Source organism: Triturus cristatus, chromosome 7 (assembly GCF_964204655.1).
Source record: "Triturus cristatus chromosome 7, aTriCri1.1, whole genome shotgun sequence".
Taxonomy (NCBI): Eukaryota; Metazoa; Chordata; class Amphibia; order Caudata; family Salamandridae; genus Triturus; species Triturus cristatus.
In genome coordinates this window covers 1720552033-1720579840 of record NC_140590.1, presented here as the reverse complement: position 1 = coordinate 1720579840, position 27808 = coordinate 1720552033, and the positions used below count along the sequence as shown (strand labels likewise).

The 27808-nt window shown below is 46.2% G+C and overlaps 1 protein-coding gene across 1 annotated transcript in view; it reads left to right on the top strand.

Annotated features, from left to right (window-relative positions):
* LOC146812891 (alpha-2-macroglobulin-like protein 1) overlaps positions 1-12976 on the top strand; it is a 216427-nt gene extending 203451 nt beyond the window's left edge. The window contains exons 26-30 of the mRNA XM_085615221.1: positions 1089-1179; positions 6061-6132; positions 7576-7678; positions 11212-11253; positions 12833-12976. Of these exons, the coding sequence (XP_085471347.1) occupies positions 1089-1179; positions 6061-6132; positions 7576-7678; positions 11212-11252 (307 nt within the window). The 3' untranslated portion in view covers position 11253; positions 12833-12976. The remainder of the gene's footprint in view (positions 1-1088; positions 1180-6060; positions 6133-7575; positions 7679-11211; positions 11254-12832) is intronic.
* The last annotated feature ends 14832 nt before the right edge of the window (positions 12977-27808 follow it).

Here is a 27808-nt window from a genome sequence, read left to right as displayed (position 1 = left end):
CCTCAATCACATATTGGTTGTCCTGTTTTCTAAAGTTCCACAAAAGTGTAGAGAAAACTGAACAAGTGTGTAAGCTTGATCTTGGAAAGTTGACACTGATCCGGGTGGAAAAGGCACAGGAGGAGTCCTAAAACATAAAATTTCAAAATATGTTACTATATGGACGTGTTCGTCAAGGTTTGCACAAAACCTACTAGCAAGGTCGCCATCATGTTTTGGAATAAAGACACAGCTTTGGTGCAGGTGCCATTTATAACTTCAGTTAGAAAAGTAGCCAACAGGATTTTTATAAAAATTGTGAAATAGGGTTGAAAATGTAGGAAAAATGTCATATGTGCCCGCAAACTGAAAGCTTGAAACTGAGCTGGCCATCTGATTGCCTGTAAAGATATGATGGAAATTTGGTTCTGGCGGCCAATGTGAGCTTTGCTTGGACAAGGATAGCAGGAGATGGACAAGGCGACAGGTCTCCCCTGTGTCCCATTCCCTCCAGCAACAGAGGTCTTACATACTGAGCACAGACAGTCACTAGACTCTGTACCTTTTTGGCGAGTGTCAGGAGGAGATGGCTACAGGATACTCGACACAGGGCCTAATATCCCGAAAAACATAATAAAATATCCCCATGCACTGGGAGAACACCCACAGCAAATGTCAGATATTAGTTATGTATATATTTTTAAATGGACACCAACTTTGGAGAGCTAGCTTCAAAATAGCATAAGTGACAAAAGGTCCGCCATGTTGACATGGCGGACCAGATGGTTTTTTATTTTTTATTTTTTTGCCAGAGTGGCTCATGCCATGCACATGTATAAATTGTCTGGCAACTTGGCAGCCCGCTTTTTTGGCAGGGGAGCTGCTACCACCACACACAGACCCACATACGCGGGCACACACACACACACACACACACCTACACACGTGCACACACACACATACATACGCATGCACACACACACACACTGACGCGTCCATTCCAATGCACGAGTACATAAATGGGCTAGTGAGGGTTACTATGTGATCTGCATTGCTCTGTTGTAGACATTCTTACCAGCTCATCACTGTTTCCACCCCTTCTATTGCAGCTACACCGGGGCTCGCTCGTCGACCAACATGGTTTTGGTTGAAGTTAAAATGGTCTCAGGATTCTCCCCCGATAAAGAGACTGTGAAAGCGGTAAGAAACTACCTACTCCCTCGGTGTCCTGTGTCAGACGTTAAACTGTTTGTTACATGCAGGCAATATAATGTGAACGTATATCCATTCTGGGTGTGGCCTATACGCTCCATTCTTTCCTTCTCACTGCCCTGCGACACTCGATCAAAGCTAAGAACCTTATTGCGGAGGACGTGATAATCCATCATAAATGTGGTGGATATTACAAGTGCCATGGGCTATAATGCACATGAAATACGGCAGATGGAATTTCCACCTTGTTTTTGACAGTCTACTTTCCACCAAACTCTAAATAAGGCTCTAAATTGTGTACCAGACAGATGTTGCCTGTCACTGTCTTTGGGAAATAAATGGAAGTTAATTTCCATCTGAGAAGACACTTGGATCCAGTCTACGCTTTCTCTCGGAATTTATTATTGGACATGGTGCAAAGTGCTGTCTGCTTTGGAAAGTACAAGGACTCCAGTCTGGATTTCTCCTTTGCGTCTCCAAGAGGATGATGTGATCTTCTGTCATTCCAAACTGGCTCAGATTTCCACTGTGCTAGGACCACACTTTGAACCGGTGTCGATTCCAACCTGAATCAAGAATCCTGTCCATGGGCCATATTACAGAAAGTTCTCACTGATGCAAAAAAAGCAGGGCAAATCCATTTGTAGATTTGTTTTGCGTTATAGACAATGAAGCAAACTTTATTTGCCCCCTGCTAAAGGGGGCAAAACTTGAAGCAGACTGATTTCTCCTACATTTGCAATGTTTATATTTTAGGAAAGTGAGAAAGTCCAAGTGAAGATGGCAAAAGTAGTCTGTTTATTTTGTTATAATATTCATCACAAAGCCAGATTGCTCATTTCCGAAGACATGAGTATTGATTTACAAACTGCACTTTGAAATAAGTTTTGTAGTACTACAGTAGTATTACACAACGTACTACCAAGTGGTGTTCACAAACTGTGCTTTGTTAGTCTCTTACATTTTTTAGTACATTTACTACTTTTAGATATTCACAAACTGCACTTTTGTTGTAACTTACATTTTTGTACTAAGTCCCTGCCTCCATTATTTGTATAGGAGAGTGTTACAGAACCAGCAGTTGGCTATGTGTAGTCCTGGACTTACTGTAAAAGTGTAAGTTACTAAAAAAGTAAAGTTTGTGAATACTGAAAAGCAGTTAACTTACTCAAAAGAATAAACTTACTCAAAAGAGTAAGAAATCTCTGTGAATCAGGCCCATGAAGTTCCCTGATCCCCATAACCAGGAGACTCCAGTCCAGGATCCTGGTAGCCAGTGTGATTACCTTTAACCAGGCACACGGGCCTGGTTAAAGGTAATCATTGCACTTTCTCCGCCCTGCTCATTGCACTTTCTCCACCCTGAAGTTAAATGCCCTCTGTAACTCCTATCTTCCCAAGATCCAGGTTACTGACCATTTCCCCTCCTCCAACATCCCAGTCATAGTTGGTGTTAATCGAGCCCCTGCAACTCACAACTCACCCAGACCGCCAGCACAATACACCACCATCCACACCCTCAATTCAGCTATGGATAATACCTGCCCTCGTTAACTGCCGGTCTTCAGCACTACATGCTACGGAGATTGCTGAAACCATCCTCAGTGAGGATGTTGACATTGCTTTCCTCAAAGAAACTTGGCTCAATGACCACTCGATGGCCAGTCTTGACCTACTTACACCGCCCGGGTTCTCCATCATTAGACATAATAGGCATGGTAGGTCATAGCCATAATCCACAAATCTGAAATACAACTCTCCCATCCAAAGAATGCTGAATACTCGACCTTTGAATACCGTGATGTTGAACTCAATGTCAAAGGCTCTATCAAATTGCACAACATCTGCCACCTGCCCCGGCATGCTCCCTCTCTTCACTGAAGAGCTTTCTGACCTTCTCACGCATTTCTACCTTTCTGACTCGAAGAATGTGTTTTTAGGTGATTATAACATTTATTGGAATTACGCAGAAGATCCCACATTCAGGCGCTTTGCAAATCTTCTTGAGATGAATGACCTAAAACAGCTCTGCAACAAAGCTACCCACATCAAAGGCGCTACTCTGGACGTCATCATCACTAACAATTAACTGTTCTCCCTCAATGGCATCGTTCCCATTGACTGGTCTGACCACTATCTCATTCTGTTCAACATCTCGACCATCGTCAACCCTCCCCAGTCTTAATTAACAAACCAAAATTTTGGACCAGAAACCTCAAACAAGTCCCTCCCATTGAGCTTAAGTCAAAAATTCATGCTCAACTCCGTCTCCCTCACACTCAAAATGCAAATTACCTCACTGACAACTTCAAAAAAGCGATAACTGAAGTTCTGGACCAAGTTGCACTGCTCAAACTAAAACAACAAAGAGCGAACCAATCTAAATCTTGGTTTAACCTTGACCTAAGCAATGAAAGAAGACAATTTAGTCTAGCTGAGAGAACTTGGAGACAAAACCCCGCATCATTACATTTAACTCTCTTTAGAACTGCTCAGTTAGATTACAAGAATCACATTTTCAGAGAAAAAGAATCTTTCTTCCGTACCCAACTTGACCGTGCGAGAAATAGGCCCAGAGAACTCTTTAACAGTGTCAGAAAACAATCCTCATCTGCCCCTCCTGACATAACCGCCTGCAAAGAAAGATGTGAGGAAATTGCCAGTTTCTTCACAGACAAAATTGCTAAAATTGATCAATCCTTCCTTCAACTCTTGGCCTGTCCTACTCGGCAAATCTCTCCCAACTTCTCCTCTCTCTCCATGACAACCCGACCTCCGGATCCTTTCTTCAATCAATCAACTCAAATTGAAACTGAAGACAACCTTTTCAACACCCAATTGAAAAATGACGCCAATTGGACAAACTTCAAACCCATGACCGAGCTAGAAGTCTTTAATATCATTGCGAAATTAAAGCCAACCTCACACACCAAAGACCCTCTCCCGACAAAACTAGTGCACAACCTAAACCACATCATCACCCCATGTTGGAGAAAATCATTAACTCCTCCCTTACCTCTGGGTGTTTACCTGATTTCCTTCAACTCGGGCAAATCACTCCTATACTTAAAAAACAAGGCTGACCCTAATGATCTAAACAACCTACGTCCCATCTCTAACCTCCCACTCCTAGCCAAAACCATGGAGAAATGTGTCCTACAACAATTTGACAGACACATAGGCAAATTCAACCTACTGGACTCCTTCCAATCTGGTTTCAGGAAAGGCTGCAGCACAGAAACCGCCATGCTTAACATTTCCAACGACATACATCGTTCCTTAGAGAACAGGGATGCCTGCCTTCTTCTCCTATTGAACCTCTCAGCGGCTTTCAATACATTCAACCACTCATCCTTACAGAAATCTCTGAAGTCTCGCTCTGGCCTCAATGGCACAGTCCTTAAATGGTTCACTTCCTACCTCCAACACCGAACACAAAAAATTAAAATTAATTCCTGCCTCTCAAATCCTACTTCTGTCTCTCTTGGTGTCCCACAGTGCTCTATACTCTCCCCCTTTCTCTTCAACCTCTTCATGGAACCCCTTACTATCATCTTTAAACAAGATGGGATCAAGTATCACCTTTATGCTGATGACACGCAACTCCACTATAAAATCAAATCTCACAGCGACATCCTTCATCCTAACATCACACTGAGCAAGATTCAATCTTGGTTTTACTCTAACCATCTAAAACTAATCCCTAACAAAATGGAAATCATTCTATTCTCCCCCAAAAGTAACCACTTCCCTATCCAAAGCTGGATCACTGACTTCAAACCCCTCAATTGTCCGCTCACTCGCTCCAACATGGCTAAATCCCTAGGCTTCCTGGACAAAGATCTGTCTCTTAAGGACCATATCAAAACATCAGCCAAAGGAGCACTTTTCACACTTAAACACCTCAATAACATCAAATCTTTCATCCCACCTGACGACTTCAAAGGGGTTGTTCAATCGCAAGTCCTATCTAAACTTGACTATGGGAACATTAGTCTCACTGGGACCCCAAAAATACACCTCCCTTCCCTTAGATCAGTACTCAACATGGCTGCCCATCTCATAACCGACTGCAAATGGTATGAACACATCACGCCCGCCCTCAAGTCCCTCAACTGGCTCCCCATCGAAGGTAGATGCATCTACAAGACTGCCTGCTTCACCCACAAAGCACTTCACTCTCAATCCCCTGACTACTTAAACAACAAACTCACAAGAGCAGGACGCGCCAGACCAATGAGAAGCTCCAATGCTCTTCTTGTACCCCCGTTACTAAAAAAGAACCTACTCAGACTCGCTCTTTCTCAGGCAATGTTCCCTGCATCTGGAATGCCCTCCTGAGGGACCTTCGCTGCAACCCTTTCTACCCAGGCTTCAAAAGAGACCTGAAATGCAATCTCCTCAATAAATACTGGAGCCCCAGAATCTAACCCCATTTATTTTTGTTCTAACCTCATTTCTGTAATTTGTCTGTTCATCGCTCTGTTTCCTTTTGCTCTTGCCGAGTCAACACTTTATGTCCCCTAAATTGTTAATTGTTTGGACCTCATTTTCAGCAACTTCATCCCCCATGTCCCTACAAATCGTTCTTTGTACTGATTATATGTGTGTTCCTTCTCTGTTACATTTCCTTTATTTTTAAGCGTATGTAACCATTGATCTTAAGTTTATTGCCCTGCTGCAAAATCTGTGCTGATCTTTCACGTCCTTTGCCATGTCGTATGTAACCTGTTCCATTGATTGTTGCCTTGCTCCTAATTCTGTACAGCGCTCTGATAACCCTGGGTCAAGCTAGCGCTATATAAAACCTCTAAGATAAAATAAAATAAAAGAAATAAATCATTACTCCCTCCTTTGTTTCCCATCTAGCTAAAAAAGAATCCTTTGGTGAAGAAAACAGAAATCTCCGAGGACAGTACTGTTTCTGTCTATCTGGATGAGGTGAGAACCGGCTGGGACTCCTATGTAAACCTCCTAATATGTCCTGATTGTGAACATCAATAGGTCACGCCTTGCATTGACTACCGATTGCGGACCATCTTCTCCCTCACACTGTCCTGAATAAATAATTCTGCTACCTTCCACCAGAAGCTGAATGTGAAATGCTGCTCTTTCAAGCCCTGCCCTAAGTGAGAACCAGACACTCCTCAAACCCTGTTGTGAATGTGGAACACGGAGTATAGTACTCCAGTATTACACATCTTCCTTCTGATGGCCAATGTTGATGCTTTCGGTGCTGCCTTGTATGTGGTACTTTGCTCCCTCACACTCTGCCTTAAATGTGTAATCCTTCCCCCCTCGCATTCAGTTGTGAATATGCGACCCTACTTTCTCACATTCTAATATTCAGGAAAGAACAAATATTGTGAGCGGCCAGTTTTTCACATTCAGGATGCTGTAAATGGATGTAGCATGTCCCCTTCAGGACAGGGTCTGAGGAATCAGAGTTTGACATTCCAGGCAGAGTGTGGTGGAGCATTGTCAAGGCGAAGAATGTTTTGTGATAAAGAGGGTTGTTAAGGAGTTTCCAAGAAGGGTGAGGGTCAGAGTGGAAAGAGCAAAGGCCAAGAGTGGCAGAATTAGAGCAGGAAAAGCCACAGCCAAACAAGAGGGCATGAGAAAAAAATGAAACTGATGGGAGGAAAGGAAAAGGAAAGATACAGAAAGAGGAGAGTAGAAGAGGTGAGGCAAGAAGTAGAGAGATAAAAAAAAGTTTGAGTAAAAGGCGAGGGAAAGAGTGGGGAGATAAGAATATGAGAGTGAAAGAGGAAAGGACAAGTAAAGTGTTAGACATAAGGAGAATGAAAGGAGAAGTAAAATCAAAGAGATAGAAACATGAGAGTGAAGGATGGCATGGAAGGAGTAATCAAGAGATAGAAATGTGAGAATGAAAGAGATGAAAGGAATGAGAAGTAGAGATGTACAAATATGAGAGTAAAGGATGGCATGAGAGGAGGAGTAGGGCAGAAATATGAGAGTGAAAGAGGAGAAGTAGGACCAAAATGTGAGTGAAAGAGAGGAAGGGAAGTAGAATTGAAGAGAGGGAAATATGAGAGTGAAAAGGGTCAGGGAGTGAGAAGTAGAGAGATGAACATATGGGACATGCAAGGGTTAGCAGAGAGGTACAGGGAGACATAATAGAAGAATTAGGAGGTGAGAGAGAGAGCAGTAGAGTAAGAATATGGCTTAAAGTATGCAGCTGCTCTAATGAAGGCATCCAGAAGCAAAGCTATCATTGGTGCAGCAGGTGCCGTGGCACCGCGTCTCGGGGGTCTTATGGCCCCCGTCACCCAGATTTAGTGCTCTCTGGTATGAGTTGGCTCAGAAGCTCCTACAATGTACAGAAACTTGTTTAATATTTCCGTGTACCTCCTGACCCCACAGGTCTCTCGTCAACCCCAGGAGCATTCCTTCTACATTGAGCAGCAGGTGGCGGTGTCCAACCTGCAGCCGGCTGTAGTGAAAGCCTACGACTACTATGACAAAGGTGAGCTCTCTGGGATGATATCTGCACCCATGCCTGGACCAGTTTATGATTAGATATTGAAGCCATTATGAATACTACTACTACTACTACTACTACTACGTCTACGACTACTATTACTGACTACAATTATATGCACACAAAACCAGGTAAAGGTTCTATAGGCACGGAAGACGGTACCTACTAAGAAAAGTCAAGGCTGACATAGATGGGGAGCTAAGAAGATTGTAAGGTAGCTGGCTGCAGGCTCTACCTACCTGGGTTCAGTAAAGTCTGTCCCCTTTAAACTTCGTTCTCACAAGAGGGCCACCAAAAATCACCCGAGCTGAGGTCCGACACATGCAAGATGATACATAAAGAATTAGGTCTTTCCATCACTAGATACCAACACTTGAAACCATAACTTGACTTTTTAAATGGAGCTGGCCGCTTGACGCCACACAATAAAGGGATTTGTTATCCGCAGTAATATGTAGCCAGAAATACTAAACTCTGGTTGCAAAATACTGGCCACAATATTGGTCTTTTTTGTTCCTGGCCACTGGTCGCATTCAGGTGTGGACGGGCGCAGATGGGCTTGCTTTTCGGACGGCTTTCAATTAGCTGCTCTGCTTCATTTCATGAATAAACTCAGCAGTAACTTTGCTGCGACACAACGCGAAACCTCTTCTCACACAGACCCCTCTCTAAACCCACAGTCTACCAAGCACGAGAAACCAAGTAGACACTTATCAAAGATAATTATACACAAAGACTACTCAATACCTCCACATCTCTCTGCTTCATTCCATGCTTCCCCACATCAACAAGTTTGCTGGACCACATTTGGAGTGGCCCTCCGAGCCTCACTGTGGTACCCAAGCTATTCCCTCGTCGGCTGCTCTAAATGACCACACACTACCAACCATGCAAGACAAACAGAAAAGCCTCTGACCCAACAACCCACACAACCTAGGAGTCTTGTTAAGGGCAGGAGGAACTAGTTTCGTTTTTTAAATAGTTTAGTTTAGTTTTTAAATGTATAATGCGCAACAACTGCCAAAATAGGGTTTCCCGGCACAAAGGACAAGTCAGGGCTTAGAGAAAAACTGAAAAAAGCAGTTTATCTGTCGAATAGCCAAGTTTTTAAAGACTTGCGAAACTGAGTATAGTTCGTCTTGTTACGGAGTGCTGTGGGTAAAGACTTCCAAGACGAGGGACCAAGGTAAGAGAAAGACCTACCGCCCATCTGGGCTAGTTTGAATTTAGGTACGACAAACCTTCCTTGGGTGGCAGAGCGGAGATTTCGGGAAGGAAAGTAAGGACTAACAAAGGACTGAAGATGACGAGGAGCACAACAGGATTTAATTTTGTGCATATAACTCAGTACCTTGAACTTTATTCGATTTTCGATTTTAAGCCAATGCAGCTTGCGTCGATAGGTCGAAATGGAGGTGGTCTTTGGGACTCCACACAAACGTCTGACAGCAGCGTTCTGTACCATCTGTACCATCAATGGACTACAGATTTGTTTGCAAATGTTTGCTAAGTTAAGCCTTGTCACTATACATAATCTTCCAACCACTGACTCTCTATTGAATGAGTTCTGTGAGATATGAAGAGTATGGTTTTTATGCATGTAGAGTAAGGCTTTGTCCAGTGAGTAGTCACAGAGCTTTGCTTTCTTTGGCTGCCTGGACAGATATGTTTGACTTTCTAGTGCTTAAAGAGTTATACATTCATGCAGACTTGAAGGCTCATAGGGGTAAGTCGAAATGCCGGTGTTTTGACAATATCCAGGTCTTGACTCTCGAACTCCGAGGGCGTCTGATTTACACTATTTGTCCTACATATCCAACAATGAAATGTTCATATGTATTTAGAAAGAGGACTCCATCTTTACTTGGGTGTTTTTATCCTCCTAGAACTTGGTTCCAAGTGAATGGAAAGATAAATATCTTCCCATAGTATTTTTCAATTTATGTTTGGTTGAAATTATTCCTTTCATCTCAAACATTGTATTCCAAAATCATAACTCAGCCAACACAGGGGAAATTTATAGAGAACGCATGCAACACAGCGCAGTAACCAAAGTAGTGATGAAGTCAATTTAGTATAAAGTACATTAAGACTGTACCAGGTGAAAAGAGTGATAGAGTATTTGTGCAGGGGGAGTGACTTACCAAGATGTCAATAGAAGATGCTAATCTACATCTTAAACTGTTTTATGGGGCCTGATCTCTAGATTAACAAAGCCTTGAATTCTGTCCAAAGTCACAGAGACTGGTGTTAAAAAGCTTGGCATTGGTTCCCCAAATTGTCTTCTCAATACACTAGTATCTGGAAGTCACCAATAATTTACCCAACATAGTAGCGATGTATGATGTGAGTCTACCAGAACTCAATCTAGTTTATTTATAACCTGATTCTTTAGAACAAATCTCATCTGGTTTTGATGAGGGTGGCAGTTGGCTATTATACTCCCCTTGATTGTCCTGGTGTCTGCATCTGTGTCCCCAACTGCTACAGTCAGAACTGATTCTAGACTGGGTCAAGCTGTGCAACTCTACAGGAGCTCACCCAGCCTAGATTTAGAAGGTGATGGCAGAGGCTTTCACTAGAAATGATTTCTAAGACTACTACAATTAGGAAACCACTAAAAACCCATCTAACAGAATGACCTACACATGACCACGACATCTTCCAAGACATTATGAGTGGAGACAGGATCTCAACTCTAGAACTATCTGCCATTTTAAGAACCGCTAAGCCATTGCACACATGGTGTTAACAAATTGAAAACCTTTTCTCTTTCTCATGGACTATTAACAAAAATTCAGACCTTTCCTACTGCCCAAGGGCTATCTCACTTCACCTGCTGCACCATATCCCTCACCCTAGCCATTGCTGCTCATGGATTGGCTGACTGGCTGTTATGTACCAACGTGCCTGAGATGACTGAGTCTGTACAGTGTGCAGCATCAGAGCTCTAAAACGTATATCAGCATACATATTCTGCACATTTTGGCTTCTAGATTTAGAATGTATGGGTGGTTCTAGACATCTGAAATACTTGGGGCCCAATTCACAGAACTAACTTAAGACAAAATCCTAACCTTACTTTACGTCCGCACTCGGGCGGAGCTTCCGGCCCAGAGGTGGGGATTCCGGCTCTCCACCACTGGCCGGAATCCCCACCTCCGGGCCAGAAGCTCCGCCTCCGGCCCGGAAGCCCCGCCTCCGGGCCAGAAGCTCTGCCTCCGGGCCGGAATTTCCGGCCCGAGTGCGGACGTAAAGTTAGTAGTCGTAAATCCATTCTGTGAATACCAAAAGTAGTAAGTGCATTCTGTGAATACCAAAAGTAGTAAGTGCATTCTGTGAATACGAAAATGGTAGTAAGTTTAGGATTTTGTCTTAAGTTAATTCTGTGAATCGGGCCCTTACCCTTCAGCCCTTATGTGAGATCAGCCTGAAAAACCCTTCACAAAAAAATCAGCTGTGACCTGCTGGGGAAAAATGAGACTCTATCCCTGAAGTGTACTCTTTTCTTTCTGTAGGCGAAGAAGCACAGATGGAGTATAACGCACCATGCCACTAAGGTAAGACTGTGTAACACCGCGACAACTACTCTACTCAAAAGGTACTTACCAGGGCACACATAATGTCTACGACATTCCCCTCTACAGTGCAGCAAGACTGGGAACCATATGCAGCCCTCGCAAAAATGTTCAAACCAGTCCTGCTCCCGCCCATCTCTCTCGCTCTCCTTTTGTCTTTCTTCTCTCTCTCCTTTTTTCTTTCTTCTCTATCTCCTTTTGTCTTTCTTCTCACTTTCTTTTTGTCTTTCTTCTCTGTCTCCTTTTGTCTTTCTTCTCTCTCTCTCTCTCCTCATCTTTCTTTTCTCTCTCCTTTTATCTTGCTTCTCTCTGTCTCCTGAAGCACCCGCTGTGCCTGCTTCAATACACCCTGGGAAATAAAGACAGAATCAGAGGTGCCATGGGGGACCTCTGCCTTCAAAAACCGCCCTCCAATCACTCCAGCCCACTGGGGAAATGCCTGGTGGATAAATAGGCAGTCCGGCCCTGCTCCTTCCTCAGCCTAGCTGGCAAGTTTTATTTCTGACTTCTTGCCGCCTCTAGGAAAGAAGGAAAGAAAAGCAAATGTGTGTGGTAGTACTTGAGCCTGATGTAGCACCGGAGAGACCCTTTTCTTGCTAGAATTCCACTATTCAGAATATAAAATGTTTCTTTGATTTTCGGTAAATGGACCGCAGACTATTTGTGGCCTTTCAAATACCCGTCATTTATTTCAGATGATTTCGACTTGGCATTTTACAAAACACACATTTAGAATGAGGTTGTGGTTTTAAGAAATTGATTATTCATTAGTTTTGGTTTTATTAAGCAGTGTTTCTCTCTGCAAGTAGGGCTAAACGTGTCACACTGTTTTAACATGACATTAACTCCAGAGGTAAAGAAGGAGCAGTTTTGCAGGAGGATTTGCTGTTGAGTCAACCCTGAAATGCGCTTTGTGTGCAGCAAAAATAAATAATCACTACCCGCATTGGTCACTGGATGTCTGTGTACAGATGTATGTAATAAACCTTGTATACTGAAATACTGTCATCAGCAGCCAGTAAGGAAACTTGAAAATAATGCACATGCCATGCACCCTCTTTCAGGCCAACTGCGTCCTACCTCGTTTTTTACTACCTAGGATAGAAAAAATGAAGATATATTAAATACCTCTTTTGGAATATATCTCTTGCTTTCCTCTATTTTACTTCCAAAAATTGTGAATGTCCAGGTTGCTATTAATAAAAATAACCCCTTGGCACTCCTCTCCTCCCGCCCCCCCCAAAGCATTGTGTAGAAACTTGCTAGATTGCACCATGGTACTCTATTCCATTGTTGCCTATTCCACAAACCTATATGCTGCCATTTTTCCCTCAGAGAACGGTGATGATGCCACTACAGCGGCCATTTTGGAAGCGTTGATTAATCTTTCGCCATTGGTACCATTTCTGTTGTAGATACATCCATAGAGCATGACTTCGTTCATGACTATTACTCTTGACAAAATGTAATATTTATTTGTAAAGTATTTTGTTGTTTCACGCCATGCTACAAAAGTGCTTCAGATGAATATAGGAATGATTCTTGCTTTTCTGTTTTCTAGTTTATCATTAAGAAGTCTGAACACTTCACACCAGATTCAATGACCTTTTTTAGTTGAAGACCAACATTCCAAAAAGCACTTCTGTATTCTTCTTCTTTCTTGTGCAGAAGATGCAGTGTCTGTTTTTGCCAAAGAAGATTTTTTTATGCCACAACTTATGTGTCTCATGCTTGTCCTGAAATGACCAAATTATTTTAAATTGATGGACAAAGGTGTTGACAAATGGGAACTGGGATGTCTCAAAGGTACCTATAAGAGGTCAACAGAGCCTAGTGTCCTTTTATATATGTGACAGGAATGCAGAGGTGTTGGGCCGCAAGGGTTTAGGATGTATATTGGAGGGAAGTCAGGGTCTGCGGGTATTGTCTTACTTCTATGTACTGAACTGTTTCTGATGTAAAGGTTACCAATGGAAAGCAATAAACATTTTTAAATGCAAATTAAGGACGGTGTGAGTTATATTTATGAGAAATGTGGTTCACAATTGCATACAAGTGAAGTGAGGTCATTGACGAGTGCTAGCCCTCCACACATAGAAGTAAGAAAGTACCACTGCCAAAAAAGCCAGTGTATGGGGAACACAGGGTTCTTTGAGTTCCATAGAAAGCTGTATAGCCTGTCCGATCATTTTTTTTCACTTTATTTCTTATAAAATTCTGGAGTAAACACAAAGGGTTTTTGGTCATAGAAGTGGGAGAGGTGGAGCAAGAGAAAACATCAATAGAGCATTTGCAATACCTTCTGTCTCTCTCAATGTGGAGATTACAGGGAAAGAAGTGCCAAGCAAGGAATCTTGTGGAGGGCATGCTGCAAGTTTTGTATTCTGAGCAGCTGCAAGTTGCCGCCCGTAGGGAGGGAGGGTGCACCTGTTTTGAAAGTTTCCCAGGTACACAACTAGCGCCAAGAAACCAACCGGTGAACGAGCGCTCTACAAAACCTTTCTAACATAACATAACAACTGGGCAAGGCCTTGTAAATAAAAGGGACAAAACTAAAGGTTTTGAAGTTGACCTTCATCTTGACCACCAGCCAATGATGAAACACGAGAGCAGACAAGACAGGGTCAATCTTTCTCAAGCTGATGAAGACACAGTTCTGCTGTCCTTGGCACTTGCATAATCCTTTGGCTTGGGTTGCTAAACATGCTCTGTTTTGATGGTCTGTCATGGAAAGTGCCAAACCAATTTTTATGGCAACACCTTCAAAAGATGGCGGACCACTTGATGTTTTTCAGGTTATGGAAATCCTTCCTGCTTATCTCTTTTACTCATGATGTGAAAGACACCTCGGAGCTGAAGATAACTCCTGCTCTTTTGACCTTGCTGCTAGATAGAGTTGAAGGAGTTCCCAGGGTGTGTGGCTACTTTGAAGTATGCGTTTAATCCTTTCAAGATCCTGGGAGCATGATCTTAGTTGTAGCTCTGTTGAGGAAGAAACAATTTTGGCTCCTTCGTTGAAGTGCCTAGGAGAGGTGGTCTTTGCTAGGGTTGCTGTTACTTGACAAATAGAAAACCTTAAGGTAGAGGTGCCAGTGCTTATTTTGAGCAGGTGGTTACCGGTGGTGGCCACCGGTGCATGGTTTTGGGTACTGGGAGTAATTTACCATCATCAGACTTTGACTTGGTAGCATGAGAGACAATGGGAGAAAGAAAGGAAGAAATGATAGGAAATTAGTCAGGCTGTTTTGAGTCATTTTTGGCTGTAGTAAGTATAGAGGAGCAGTTTGTGAACGGCAATGGGCTTTCTCTATTGTAGGTGTGTACATGCCCCCTCCATAAACCCTCCTTCGACCTCCTTAAACCCCTAGTTATGCCTTCCTTCTAACCACTCCTATTTTGTAATTGATATTCCCCATTTTCCATCCATTTTCCATCCACTTCCCTGTCCCTCCCACATTTAATACTAAAGCATAGGCGTACCTGTATAGAGGTGTCAGCACCTAAAAGATGAGAGAGGCAGAAGCAAAGACATCCATAGGTAGGTTTGTGAATATCATTTTATAGTATTTTTAGTAGTACCTACCATTGAAGAGCTACTAACCATACTACAAAATGCAATTTGTGAATAGGGCCCTTTGGCTGCAACTCGTTGAAAGTGGGAAAATGAGACTTGTGTTGAACTTTGATTTAACTTAAAACTGGTTTTAAGGACTGTATATCTGCGGGAAGGCTCAGTCATGAGGCCTGATGGAGTAGCCTCAGATTTTACTATCTGTGTCATTTAGCTACGACATACATGAGAACTTCAGTGTCATAATCTTTGAGCACTCTGGACACATTTGGACCTGTCCATGGTGCTGAACTCTAGTAGGACAACAATGGCCTATTGCTTCCTATGAGAGGTGCTCCACCAAGACGAACTGCGGAACAGAGATCCAGACCAGCCTGCGATTCGTGGACCACGGTCCTACCCCACAACCTGGATTCTTCACTATCTCTCTAATGGTTTAGACTGAGTGCTAGAGACGATCGGTGTGGGTCACCATTTTATTGTGCTATCATATTAAAGAGTTTGTTCTTTTTAGAAGTAAGACTGATCCTACTTTACGTTTAAGGATGGTGAGTTAATGGTGTTACAGTGCCATGCTCAGCATTCTCACCTCCTGGAATGAGATAGGGCTTGACTACTGACCATGATACACAGGAGAGCCCAGCTAGTTTTGGGGGCCCAACATCCCATCTTGGACGAGGTACACAGCATCCTTGTCTGGGACCCCAACCTTTGATCCGGCAAGGTTGTCTGGTTAGCTGTCTGTGAAGAGGCCTGCCAGCATCACATCAGAACAACATGTGCCTTCCAGCACGGCCGTGGTTTCTTCACTGTGAGGGTCAGATGCGCCTGTAATGTGCTTGTGCGGCTGGTTTGAGAAATGCAGACAATGTTCGTGTGCAGGAAGCTGCAGATCCGCTGGTGATCTACTTGTTCAAGGATCCGTCGATCTTTCACTGATGTATTTGTCTAACAAGTATCGGATCTGTTGATGATCACCTAGGAACATCCCTCAAATATTGATGTGATGTAATTGTGCAGCGAGACATCTATCAGGAGGTGATGCACTTATGCAGTGAGGCACCCATCAGGAGGTGATGCACTTGTGTAGCAAGACCTATATCTAGAGGTGATGTACTTGTGCAGCGACACACATCTGGAGAGGATGTACTTGTGCAGAAAGACACCTATCTGGGGTTAATACACTTGTGCAGTGAGACCTATATCTGGGGGTAATGCACTTGTTCAGCAAAACACATCTGGAGAGGATGTACTTGTGCATAGAGCCGAATATCTGGAGGTCATGCACTTGTGCAGCCAGAAACATATCTGGGGGTAATACAATTGTGCAGCGAGAAACATATCTGATAGTGATGCACTTGTGCAGTGAGACCTTTATCTGGGGGTAATTCACTTGTCCAGCAACACACATCTGGAGAGGATGTACTTGTGCATAGAGCCAAATATCTGGAGGTCATGCACTTGTGCAGCGAGAAACATATCTGGGGGTAATACACTTTTATCTGATGGTGATGCACTTGTGCAGTGAGACCTTCATCTGGAGGCGATATACATGTGCAACGAGACACCTATCTGGAATGGAAGCACTTGTGCAGTGAGACACATATCTGGGGGCAATACACTTGTGCAGTGAAGCACCTATCTGGAGGGGATGTACATGTGCAGTGAGACCTTAATCTTGAGGTGATGCACATGTGCAACGAGACACCTATCTGTAGGTGATCCGCTTGTGCGCTGAGACACATATCTGGAGGTGATGCACTTGTGCAGCAAGACACATATCTATAGGTGATGCACTTGTGCAGTGAGACCCATATCTGGAGGTGATGCCCTTGTGCAATGAGACACATATCTGGAGGGGATGAACTTTTGCAGTGAGAAACACATCTGGAGGTGATGCACTTCTGCGGTGAGACCCATATCTGGAGGTGATGCCCTTGTGCAATGAGACACATATCTGGAGGTGATGCACTTGTGCACCTACACATCTAACTGGATGTGATACACTTGTGTTGCGAAACACACATCTGGAAATGAAGCACTTGTGCAGTGAGACACATATCTGGAGAGGACATACTTGTGAATTGAGACACATATGTGAAGGCGATGTACTTGTGCAGTGAGACCTATATCTGGAGGTAATGTGAGTGTGCAGTGAGATGCATATCTGGAAGTGATGCACTTGTGCAGTGAGACACCTATCTGGAGGGGATGTACTTGTGCAGCGAGACTCACATCTGAAAGTGATGCACTCGTACATTGAATTCAGACGTGCTCAAAATGTACTTGTGCAGCAAGCCTCAAATCTGTAGGCGAGGCACTTGTGGGGTGAGACTCACGTGTGAAGGTGATCCACTCATACAGCGAGTTAAAATGTGCAGAAAATTTTATGCCTCGTTTGCTGGTCACACTGTCCCATTCACTGGCCATCCTGCCCTTTTCATCACTTGTCATACCTTCCAAATCACTGGTTAGTCTTCCTGTTTTTCAACCCGCTTCCTTCTTTACTTGTCACTCTGTGCCTCATTCACAGGTCACGGTGCTTCATTCCCTGGTCACCCTGTCTCATTCACTGGTCACTGTGTCTCATTCACTGGTCACCATGTCTCAGTCACTGGTCACCCTGCCTCATTCACTTGTCACTGTGCCTCATTCACTGATCACCATGCCTCATTCACTTGTCACTGTGCCTCATTCACTGATCACCATGCCTCATTCACTTGTCACTGTGCCTCATTCACTGATCACCATGCCTCATTCACTAGACATTGTGCCTCATTCACTGATCACTGGTCACAATGTCTCATTTACTTATCATCGTGCCTCATTCTTTGGTTACCATGCCTCATTCACTGATAACCGTGCCCCATTCACTGGTCACCATGCCTCATTCACTGGTCACTCTGCCTCATTCTGTGGTCATCAGCCTTAGTTCACTGGCCCCCTGCCTCATTTACGGGTCACTGTGCATCATTCAATGGTCATGAGCCCTCATTTACCGGTCACCCTGCCTTATTCACTGATCACCGTGCTCGTTCACTGTTTACTGTGCTTCACTCACTGGTCACAATGCCACATTCACTGGTCACTGTGCCTCACCCACTTGTCATCATGCCTCATTAACTGTTCACCATGCCTCATTCACTGGTCAGCCTGCCTTATTCACTGGTCACCCTACCTCATTTACTGGTCATCGTTCCTCATTCACTCGTCATCATGCCTCATTCAGTGGTCATCAGCCATCATTTACTGGTCACCCTGCCTTATTCACTGGTCACCGTGCTTGTTCACTGTTTACTGTGCTTCACTCACTGGTCACAATGCCACATTCACTGTTCACTGTACCTCATTCACTGGTCAGCCTGCCTTATTCACTGGTCACCCTACCTCATTCACTGGTCATCGTTCCTCATTCACACGTCATCATGCCTCATTCAGTGGTCATCAGCCATCTTTCACTGGTCACCATGTCACATTCACTGGTCACCATGTCACATTCACTGGTCACTGTGCCACATTCACTGGTCATCAGCCATCATTCACTGGTCACCATGCCACATTCACTGGTCACTGCCACATTCACTGGTCACTGTGCCACATTCACTGGTCACTGTGCCTCATTCACTGGTCACCATGCCCCATTCACAGGTTACTGTGCCTCATTCACTGATCACCCTGCCTCATGCATTGGTCACCCTGCCTCATCCACTGATCATCGTGCCTCATTCAGTGGCCATCAGCTGTCCTTTTCTGGTCACCCTGCCTCATTCACTGGTCACTCTTCCTCATTCACTAGTCCTCATGCCTCATTCACTGGTCATCGTGCCTCATTCACTGGTCATCGTGCCTCATTCACTGGTCACACATATTTGGGGAGATGTACTGCAGCGAGACACCTCTCTCGAGGTGATGCACTTGTGCAGTGAGACACCAATCTGGAGGCAGCCTCTTTGTTGCTGCCCTTGACGCGGTTTGGTTGCGCCGGATCCCCGCGCCGTCCCTTTGTCTCCCACAGGACACGCTGGCAGGCACGTTGGGTCGTTTCGCCCTTTTGGTTGCAGTGAGTTTTGTGCTTGCTGGTTGCGGTCCTGCGACTTTGGGGCAAGTTGTCTGGCCTCCCGTCTGGTGTCCGGTGGGAGCAAGGGAGCGGGGTATTGAAGGTGACTTGCAGCCCCGTCGGGCTCATTGGGTACGATGCGGTCACAGGCTGGTCTCGCGGCACAGGCATTGGCAGGAAGGGTGTTGGCGGCATTGAGCAAACATAGGGCATTCTCTATGGAGGAGGGTAGAAATTCCCTTCTTTTAAGTACACTCAGAGTCGTTCTCCCCTGTGGATGGAGATAAATAATTTGTTTCTAAATATCGCTTTCTCCTAGTTCGGTTTGGAGCGTCTATACGCGCAGCCGATAACGGACTGTTTTTGTATTATCGTTTTAGTAGTATTTAACCGACATCGGGAGGAGGGTACCTCAGCATTTGTATTGGGGATTGTCCAGGCCATGCAGAGGTAGCGTGGTGCAATGGTAACGCTGCCGACTTTAAAGCGAAGGTGATGGGTCCGAATCCAGGCAAAGTAAATTTTGCAGGCCTTTAACCGATTAGCCCTGAACTTTTGGGTAGTCGATTTTGAGAACGCCGCCTTTCGATTGGTGAAAGCACTGGTAGAGTTCATAGAATTTGTAGTATGTTTACGACTCTTTATGAGTTTAGGTGTTTACACTGCAATGAATACCCCCTTGGGGGAAAGTCTAGCGTCGGCAGGGATATTGTACACACGTTAAACACTGTCTCATCGCGGGAGTGCCGCTCGCCCTGGGGGGCATCATGAGCCATAGCGCACACCTGCAATTTAAACTGCCAGGGTGCTGCAGAGCAGGGCTGATGCCTGGGGACTCTACGTCCGAGTACACTGGACGTGGGTAGGGTGCCAGTGTCCTCACCAACAGAAGGTGGCTCATTCGCAGGCCTTGCGCAGTCTGGGGGTTAGAGCTGTCCGCCAGGGTCGGACTGGCAACCAAAACCGGCCCTGGCAAAGTGCTCGGCCGCCCCCCTCCCCCCCACGGGGGTGTTGGGGGTGCCGCCAAGCTCTTTGCCAGGGCTGGATATCGGCCGATTTTGTTACAGGGCCGATTTTGCAGCTATGCTGCAAAAACGGCCCTGTAACAAAAACGGCCCCCAGGAGCCCAAAACCGGCCCCCACCCGTGCGGCGCAGCGGGGGATTGCCCGGTGCCCGCTACAGCCAGTCCGGCCCTGCTGTCCGCCGTCCCAACACGAGGGGCAGAAGCAGCGGGCCATGGGCTGCTGCCGCCGGAGGTGTTTGTTTTGTTCGTAGGGGGGCAAGTGTGTTGGTTTCTTTGATCGCTTTGATTGGCAGGGAGGGGGCTCCAGGATTGCCTCGCCGTTGTCTTGTTTCACAGAGCAAGGGAGGAGAACGAACAGTCTCATGCGAGAAATGTTTATGTTAGAATTGCCAATCCTGGTAGCGCGTGGTCTCATATGTAATGTAGCGCTGGCGAATGCTGATTCTAGTTTTGCGCAATATTGGGCGTTTCTATGTGTGTCGCCGTGAACAGCTCCAGGTCAGAACTTGTGTTTTACACTGCCTTCAGTTGGTGTTGCGGTGCGTCTGCCTTGGTTGTAACCGGACAGGGTGCCCTGGGTGGAGCAATACAGTATATAAGGTGTTTGAATACTGGTGCGGCAAACCAATTTGTACTGTCAGGGTGCCATTAAGTGGGAGGGCCACTTTTTAGCAAGGTAGACGGAAGTGGTTTGATATGTCCTTTGACTTTGATGAGCAATTTGTTCAATGCTTTCCTGTCACAGAACTATTTTCGCTAATTTAATTCAGTAGTTTGGATGGCCCCTATGTCTCAAATACATCACTATTTCATTGACGATCTGGTGACTCATCAAGGAAAGGCCGCAGGGGGGCATTCATAGCGCAAAGAATGGAGATGCTTTTTCGCATTGATGAGGTCTAGTGACACTTTGTGGGGCAACGTGGGACTGGAGCCAGTTTGAGGTGTGGCACCATTGGTAGTACAGGAGCCAATTTAGCGGGCTTTGAAGATTTACGGGAGAGTAGCAACCACGGCTGTTAGCTATGTTTGTCGACGATGGCTTGCGTTGGTCTGCGCAACAGAGTAACGCGGTGGCAAAGGTAGTTGTGTAGGTGGTTGTGACGGTGAGGTAACTTCAACGCGACTGATTATGATCTTGCACAGCCTCATCATTTCAGAACCAAGGCATGTACAAGATCCTTACATCGGAGCCATAGTGGTTGCTTATTTACTGATGCAACTATCACCCAATAGGCTGGCTTGTGGGTGTAGTGTCCCTTTTGAAGTATGTAGCGCGAGCCAAGGACAGAGGCTGCAAATTACCAGTTGACAGCACATAGAGCTATGCACAATTTTCAGCTTCAGGAGTCATTGTTGGGATTTGACTTTTGCAACTATCACCTTATGAAGTCTGGCTTGTAGGTGTGGTGTTACTTTGTAGTAGGGAGCTTGAGGCATTCTCAGCAGAGGGAGATTCAGGCTACGATGTGGACAAGCTAAGAACATGAAGTCACATGCCCACTTTAGCACCCTCCACAAAGTCTAACATAATGAAAGAACAGCAGGAGAGGCAGAACATGTTTTCAGCATCTGTAGGAGGGCGTGTAAGATGTCCGGGTGCCCTACAGTGTCGTTGTCTGTTGCCGAGCAGCTCTCTGGGGGTGTCAGGCAGGAAACATTTGCGTGACATTAACGTCCTGGGTCATTTAATTAACCATTGGTTATTATTGCGATGCCATTTAGCGTGAAACTTACCTGATGGTGTCAGGAGCTGTGATATAAGACCAGTTACATCACATAGCGGCTGAGTACATGTGTCACATCTAAGATACGAGCACAATAGCTCTAATGCCAAGGACCAAGACAGAGCAGGTGTTTGGGGTCAGAATCATTAGGCCACGAGGGGCATGTCAGGATAATTTCTTACTGGCAGGTAGCCAATTGTGTAGGCATGCTATTGAGCCGATCTATCAGTGTGGCTCTGGGAGTTCATCCGCCCACCACTCCTTGTTAACCATGCAAGTGAAGTCGCAAGCTAACCAGAGGTAGAACATAGATGTTCGGGCTTTCTTGTGTGTGACTACTGTGTGTTGGTACTGGGCGCTCTGTGCAGTTTTGTTTCGGTGGGCAGGCAGCGTTTGCCCCAGAGGACACAGAGCAAGTACACTCCAGTCTGAGTGTAGGATAGGCAGGCTAAGCAGCATTAGTAGCCGCCAGCGAAAACATGTTTCGCCACATCGGAAGGCAGACAGGTCTTTCAGTGTTAAGTAGGACCTTGCAGGACAGGAAAGAATAATTTAACTATGCTATCTTGCCAGTGCAGATACTTATTGTGAGAAGTTGGCCTGGTATATGCTGTCCACTAGTTATAGTGGGCACCTTGCACCAATCCAAACGACCTTATTGATAATTAAGTTAAAGACAACCTTTATTGAAAGCTATCCTAGTGGTAGCTCTGGAGAGCAGCCTTCAGGCTAAGTCTCGAAGGAATGTAAAGCAGCTTGGTTTACCAGATTATAACCTCTTCAATGACCAAATGAAAGGAGAACCACACAAGGTATATATATTAAATATATGTATTTATTACTAAACACTCTCTACTAACCTCTTTATGAGAGTAGAGAACAAGGCACACAATATTAATACACTAGAACGTCAGGAAATAGCACAATACACAGTGGGCCCCAGGAGTAGACCAAACCATATAATAAGAAAGTGGTATAACAACCACGACTTGGCTAGACACGGTGCCTAGAGCACGTAGAATCGCTGGGACCCCAAGGAACCACCCAAGGTAGTGACACAGGGGACCCACGAGGGAGACGTGCAGTATGAGAACACAGCTGCGAGCGCCGTACAATCCTATGGGAAAGTCGCGGTTGGAATTTTAAAGCTTAAGGACACTTAGGAGAGGACTTTGAGCAAACCCTTTTAAGCTTAGAAGGTTCGAAGGCCAGCACCCACGTGAGCACTGGAGTACTCGTGTTACCTCACCCAGGGAAGCCGGGTGCATAGGGGTCAAATGGTGTTGGGAATCTTCGTAGTTTTCAATGGCGTGATGCTGGAAAGTGCTGCAGCCGTGAGGAGGAAAAGAGTCCGGTGTGATCCAAGCCTGGATCAGAGCTGAGAAGAACCTGAACGCAGAGGGGACAGAGTCTGGGTCACTTGCCAGTGACCAGGGGCACCATAGACGAATGCCCACCGATGTTGGGTTTTTAAGGTGCGAAGAGGTGAAGCTTGACTCTGCAGCCACGGGGACCAGGAGACGTCGATGATGATCAAAGTCTGCAGGCGAGCTGTTCCATGAAGGATGTCAAGTGCTGGGGGGTCAGTGTCCAGATTGGAGACCATCAAGCCTTGGCAACTGCAACCCAGGCGGTCAGAGTAAAGATGCTTCGGTGTGGACTAGCAAAGTCCTGTGGACTCCCCAAGTGATGGAGAGTCAGGGCACGTCTGGAGAAACCAGAAAAGCCCACTGAAAGTTAAAGTACCCTTCTCAGGGACCCACAGGTCGACGGACCAGGGATCGCGAAGGGACCTCATGAGGAATCACTAAATACCAGCCCACGGAACACTCGTGGAGTGTAGCCCAGTAATCTTCAGCAGAATCACTGCTCGGGGTGTGGACTACAAGTAGCCCAAAGCACAGCCTGAGGGATCGCCAAAAAGCATATGCTGCTGCAAATATGCACGGTGTCCAGGGGTTCGGGTTGCACGGTCCCCACGAGAGCTGCAGGTCTCAGGTTTGCTGCGAGCACTGGTCAGCCTCGGGGAAGTTTAGGAACCCACCTCCTGTGTTGCAAAATCTTTGGAGTCCATCAGGAGCTGTCTAGATGCAAACCGATCAGATGCGACTTTGGTGCCTGCCTTGCAGGGGAGTAACTACTTTACTCCAAGGGAGATTCTTCGGTCATCCAACGTAGCGTAGATAGTTGAGGTACTTGGTTTCTGTAGCAGAGTTTCATCCAGGTAAATCTGTAGCCAGGGGTTGGTACTTTATACCCAAGGAAGGGGTGGGGCAAACTCTGGGGACCCACCTATGGGAGGGTCAGGACAGAGGGGTGGCTACACCCATGTCCTTTGTCCAGTTTCACGCCAGAGCAGGGTCTGATAGCCCCTGCAACCAGTTTGAGCTGGACTATGCACAGGGACACCAAATGTGCACCCAGTGCAGACATCAAAGCACTCTCAGAGTGCACCCACCCAGCCCCAATACACTAAAGCCTACCTGGGAGGTGGTCACACCTCCCTGTGACAGGAAACCTATTGTCCAGCCATCCCCTGCCAGAGTTTCGTCCAGCAGCAGGAGGGCAGACTCATGTCTGTGGTTGGCATCATACATTTTGTGATGCCAGGGTCTGGAAGCTGGTACCGGGTGTATTGGTGTAGTCATATTTCTCCCTCTAGTAGGGTGGAATCATACCTCCCACACCAGTTACTGGTATTGAGGTATGATTCCAAGGTGTTTGACACCAAACACGACATGTTTCCATGCAGCCGTTTTAAAGTTAGCATTTACCGCGAGGTTATAATGCACTTAAGAATATATGGTTGGCTGCATCACAAACAACCCTGGAAAATAGGTTCCGGAGGCTGCAGAGTGGCTCTGCTCATGCATGGGCACCCTCTCACATAAAACCCAGCACCCTGCCTTCAGGATTGATAAGGCCTGCCATACTGGTGACTGATAGGTTTATATGTGCAGTGATATGGATAGATATAGTGAACCTATATCTAAGTAAGGGATGCATACGCCACCTTACACAGGCTGCTGTAGCAGACCTGTTGTGTCATTTTGAATGGTCTCCCAGGGGTGGCATAATACATGCTGCAGCCCCACAGAGGCCTCTGGGGTACCTATGCCCTAGGTACATAGTATACCATATACTAGGGACTAATAAGGGTACCCCAGAATCCAATCTGAAGTGTACCTAAAGTACATGAACAACCAATTTAGGGAGAAAGCAGATAGACTGTGGTCCTGATTGGCAGGATCCCGGTCAAACTAAGTCATAAACCAGCAAAACACCAGGCAAAAAGTGGGGGGTAACCATGCAGTCAGATTCCACCTTCCTACACTTATTATCTGACACGATTGAGCACGGCACTTAAATGCTATGTTTGGTCACAGCTCTGCACGCCTGGGGGTACAGTGCTCGACCCAGTTAAACAAAAGGTCTTGGCCACCCAAACGTTACCAGTTGGCTCCATAGAGCCGGGTGCAACAGATTGTACCCTCACTTAGCAGGGCGCCATGCTGCGCTAGGGTCTTGCTTAATGGCATACACGTGAGATGAGTGCAAAAGTAGCTAGGTTTCACTCAGTGAGGCATAGGGGTCCTTGCTGGACCCTCCAGAAGGGAGGCTGTGCTTGGAACATCCCTGAGAATCTTGGATTTTACATTGATGTCATTTGGACCACTCACATTGCTAATTTTGCAACCGGGGGAGTGGAGACAGAACTGTACAGTAATTTGGGGCACGTTCGCGGGGACAGTTCACCGCATCCAAGCTACATTTGGGCTACCCAACCATACCAAGCTGCTGTCTGTTCAATCGGGGTCTCTTAGCGGCATTCTTGGTTCTGTGTGATTTTCTTACACTGGTTGAAGGATAAATAGGATTGGCAGGACCCGCTCAGGTGCCTGCCACTTGGTCACGTGCCAGTTTTAGGGTGAGTCCAAAGGGCATAGGAGGGGTCATGTCTAAGGAAACCTGGCCCGATTCACCGGCCAGGTGTGGTGGTGGTTTCATCCTCATGGTCACGGGATTCAACTCTGTGGGGTCTATTAATCTATCATTCTATAAAGCAGGCAGACTGCAAGAATTGTATTTTGATTAATGTGTGGGGGACTGACGGACCTGATGAGGCTCAAAACGCCATTCCCCAAGTGTACTGGACTATGACACAAAATTGGTCAATAAGGGCTTCAACTCCGGGGATAAAGAAGCGAACTAGGACTATTCCTGCTTTAAGCACCAAGGGTCACAGTTGGTCAGCAGGTAGGGCGTACCTGGGATCTGATTACAGTAAATAAGCCTGGCGGGCGGTGTAAATTTTCACTCCGAAAAGGGTGCAGGGCTGCAATTGTGGGCAGAATACAAATAGTCCCTCATACTGGATTTGTCAGCAGCTGGGTGTGTGCCATTGGTTTAGCAACCAGAAGGGCTGGGCAAATGTCTGGGCCAACTCAGCGAAGTAGTTGCACGCTGGATCCGGGGCCTGTTCAAGGAGCTTCAGTTGTAAACTTTCCCTGCCCGGACAGCCAGTCATGCTAGACCGGTTGAGGAAGCGGACGGGTACAAGGGTGCTGCCGTCCCTCAGTTGGGGGGAGACAAAGTGTAAAAGCACTAAGAGGCTACAATGTATTAAGAAAAGTGGACATGTTCATTATTCAAGTGAAGGCAGGTAGCTGTACTTTGTGCCCCCACCCCCTGATCCCATCCACTTGTCTGCGCCATGGCTCACATTGGCGAAGGAGGGAAAGTGCATGACTTGCGCTAGGAGGGGACATCAGCCTGGAAGCACAGCAGTTATATGTCGCAGGCAGAAGGTGAGGGGCCAGCATACAATATGGCCATGTTATGAAACAGAATCCAGAAGGTCTGGTGTGATGCCAGGGCACTACATTGGCCATGATTGGTCACAGGTGTACAGTGCCAGGAGCAGCGCGATTCCTGTAGCTAGCTATGGGATATCAAGGGTTGTCATTCCTTTTAGCAGTGTGCAGCTTTCAGGGTGGGCATTCAAGTGGAGCACATCATGCAGCTGGGGACGATGCCCTGTTTTCAGCTACCTTCAGCCTTTCTTCCTCCGGTGCCCTGAGAATCAGCGAGTTAAGGGCAAGGTCCAAAACAGACTCTTCGGGGGTGGCATTAAAGGGACAGGATGGCGCATCATGCAGGCTGGACGATGGGAATCCCAATGTTTAACAGATACACCCGGCCTTAGCCACCCAGGGGAGTGGCTGGAAAACAGGTTAAGTGTATTATGTACAAGCGAATTTGGAGTATACCACTGGCACCCCGGTGATGCACCAGAGGTAATGGGGTGTAGTGTTACTGGTGAAACTATGTGCAAGCTTGAGCAGGGGTATAGGATGGTGTGCAGTGCTTAATACGGGGTGTTGGCAACCTAGCTCTTCCTTTTGCCAGGATCAAGGGTCTGGGTGAATGGCCTTCCATGCGTCGTGTAAGTAGCACAAAGTGCCGAATTCAAGAAATGGAGGATGGGTTGTTTCCTCCACTAAGTTTATTTGGTTGAGAGTGCCAGGCATGCGTTGGAACAGCTTGCTGAAGAAGCTGCAGCACAGACTAGGGGGGGGTGTCTCCCCTCCCAACATCCTGGTCGTACACCTGGAAGGCAATGATCTGACTCTCTTGGGGAGGAGGGATCTGCTGCAGGAATTGAGGTCCTCCATGTGTACGTTAAGCAGCCTATTGGGGGCATTTGAGTTATTGGTGGTCTGAGATAACTTCTCGTTTAGTGTGATGAGGAGCCCGGTCAGGAGAGGCCGTGGAAACCTCGCGCAAGAAAGTTAACCGTGCCATGCGTAAATTCACTGAACAGAGGGGGTTTGGATCAGGTATTGGGCATGCCAAGTCCACAGGGTGTTTGAAGAAGATGGGGTTCACCTGTTTGAGTGGGCATGGAGTTATTCTTGCTGGATCTGGGGGAGGCCCTGGAATCAGCAGGATGTAGGTAAGAAGGCCGGCCTTGGTAGGGGGCCCTGGTTGTGATGGTGGCCACACCCAGAGCTGTGGCGGAGTTTCAGGGAGATCCAGAGGCAGAAAGGTACTAAGGGGTACCCTCTTCAGGAGCACAAAGGGTGCAAAGGCCAAAAATCCTCAGCAAGTCCTCGCTCTGGACCCTGGAGGAGCGACGACGCCCCGTTAGTCCTAC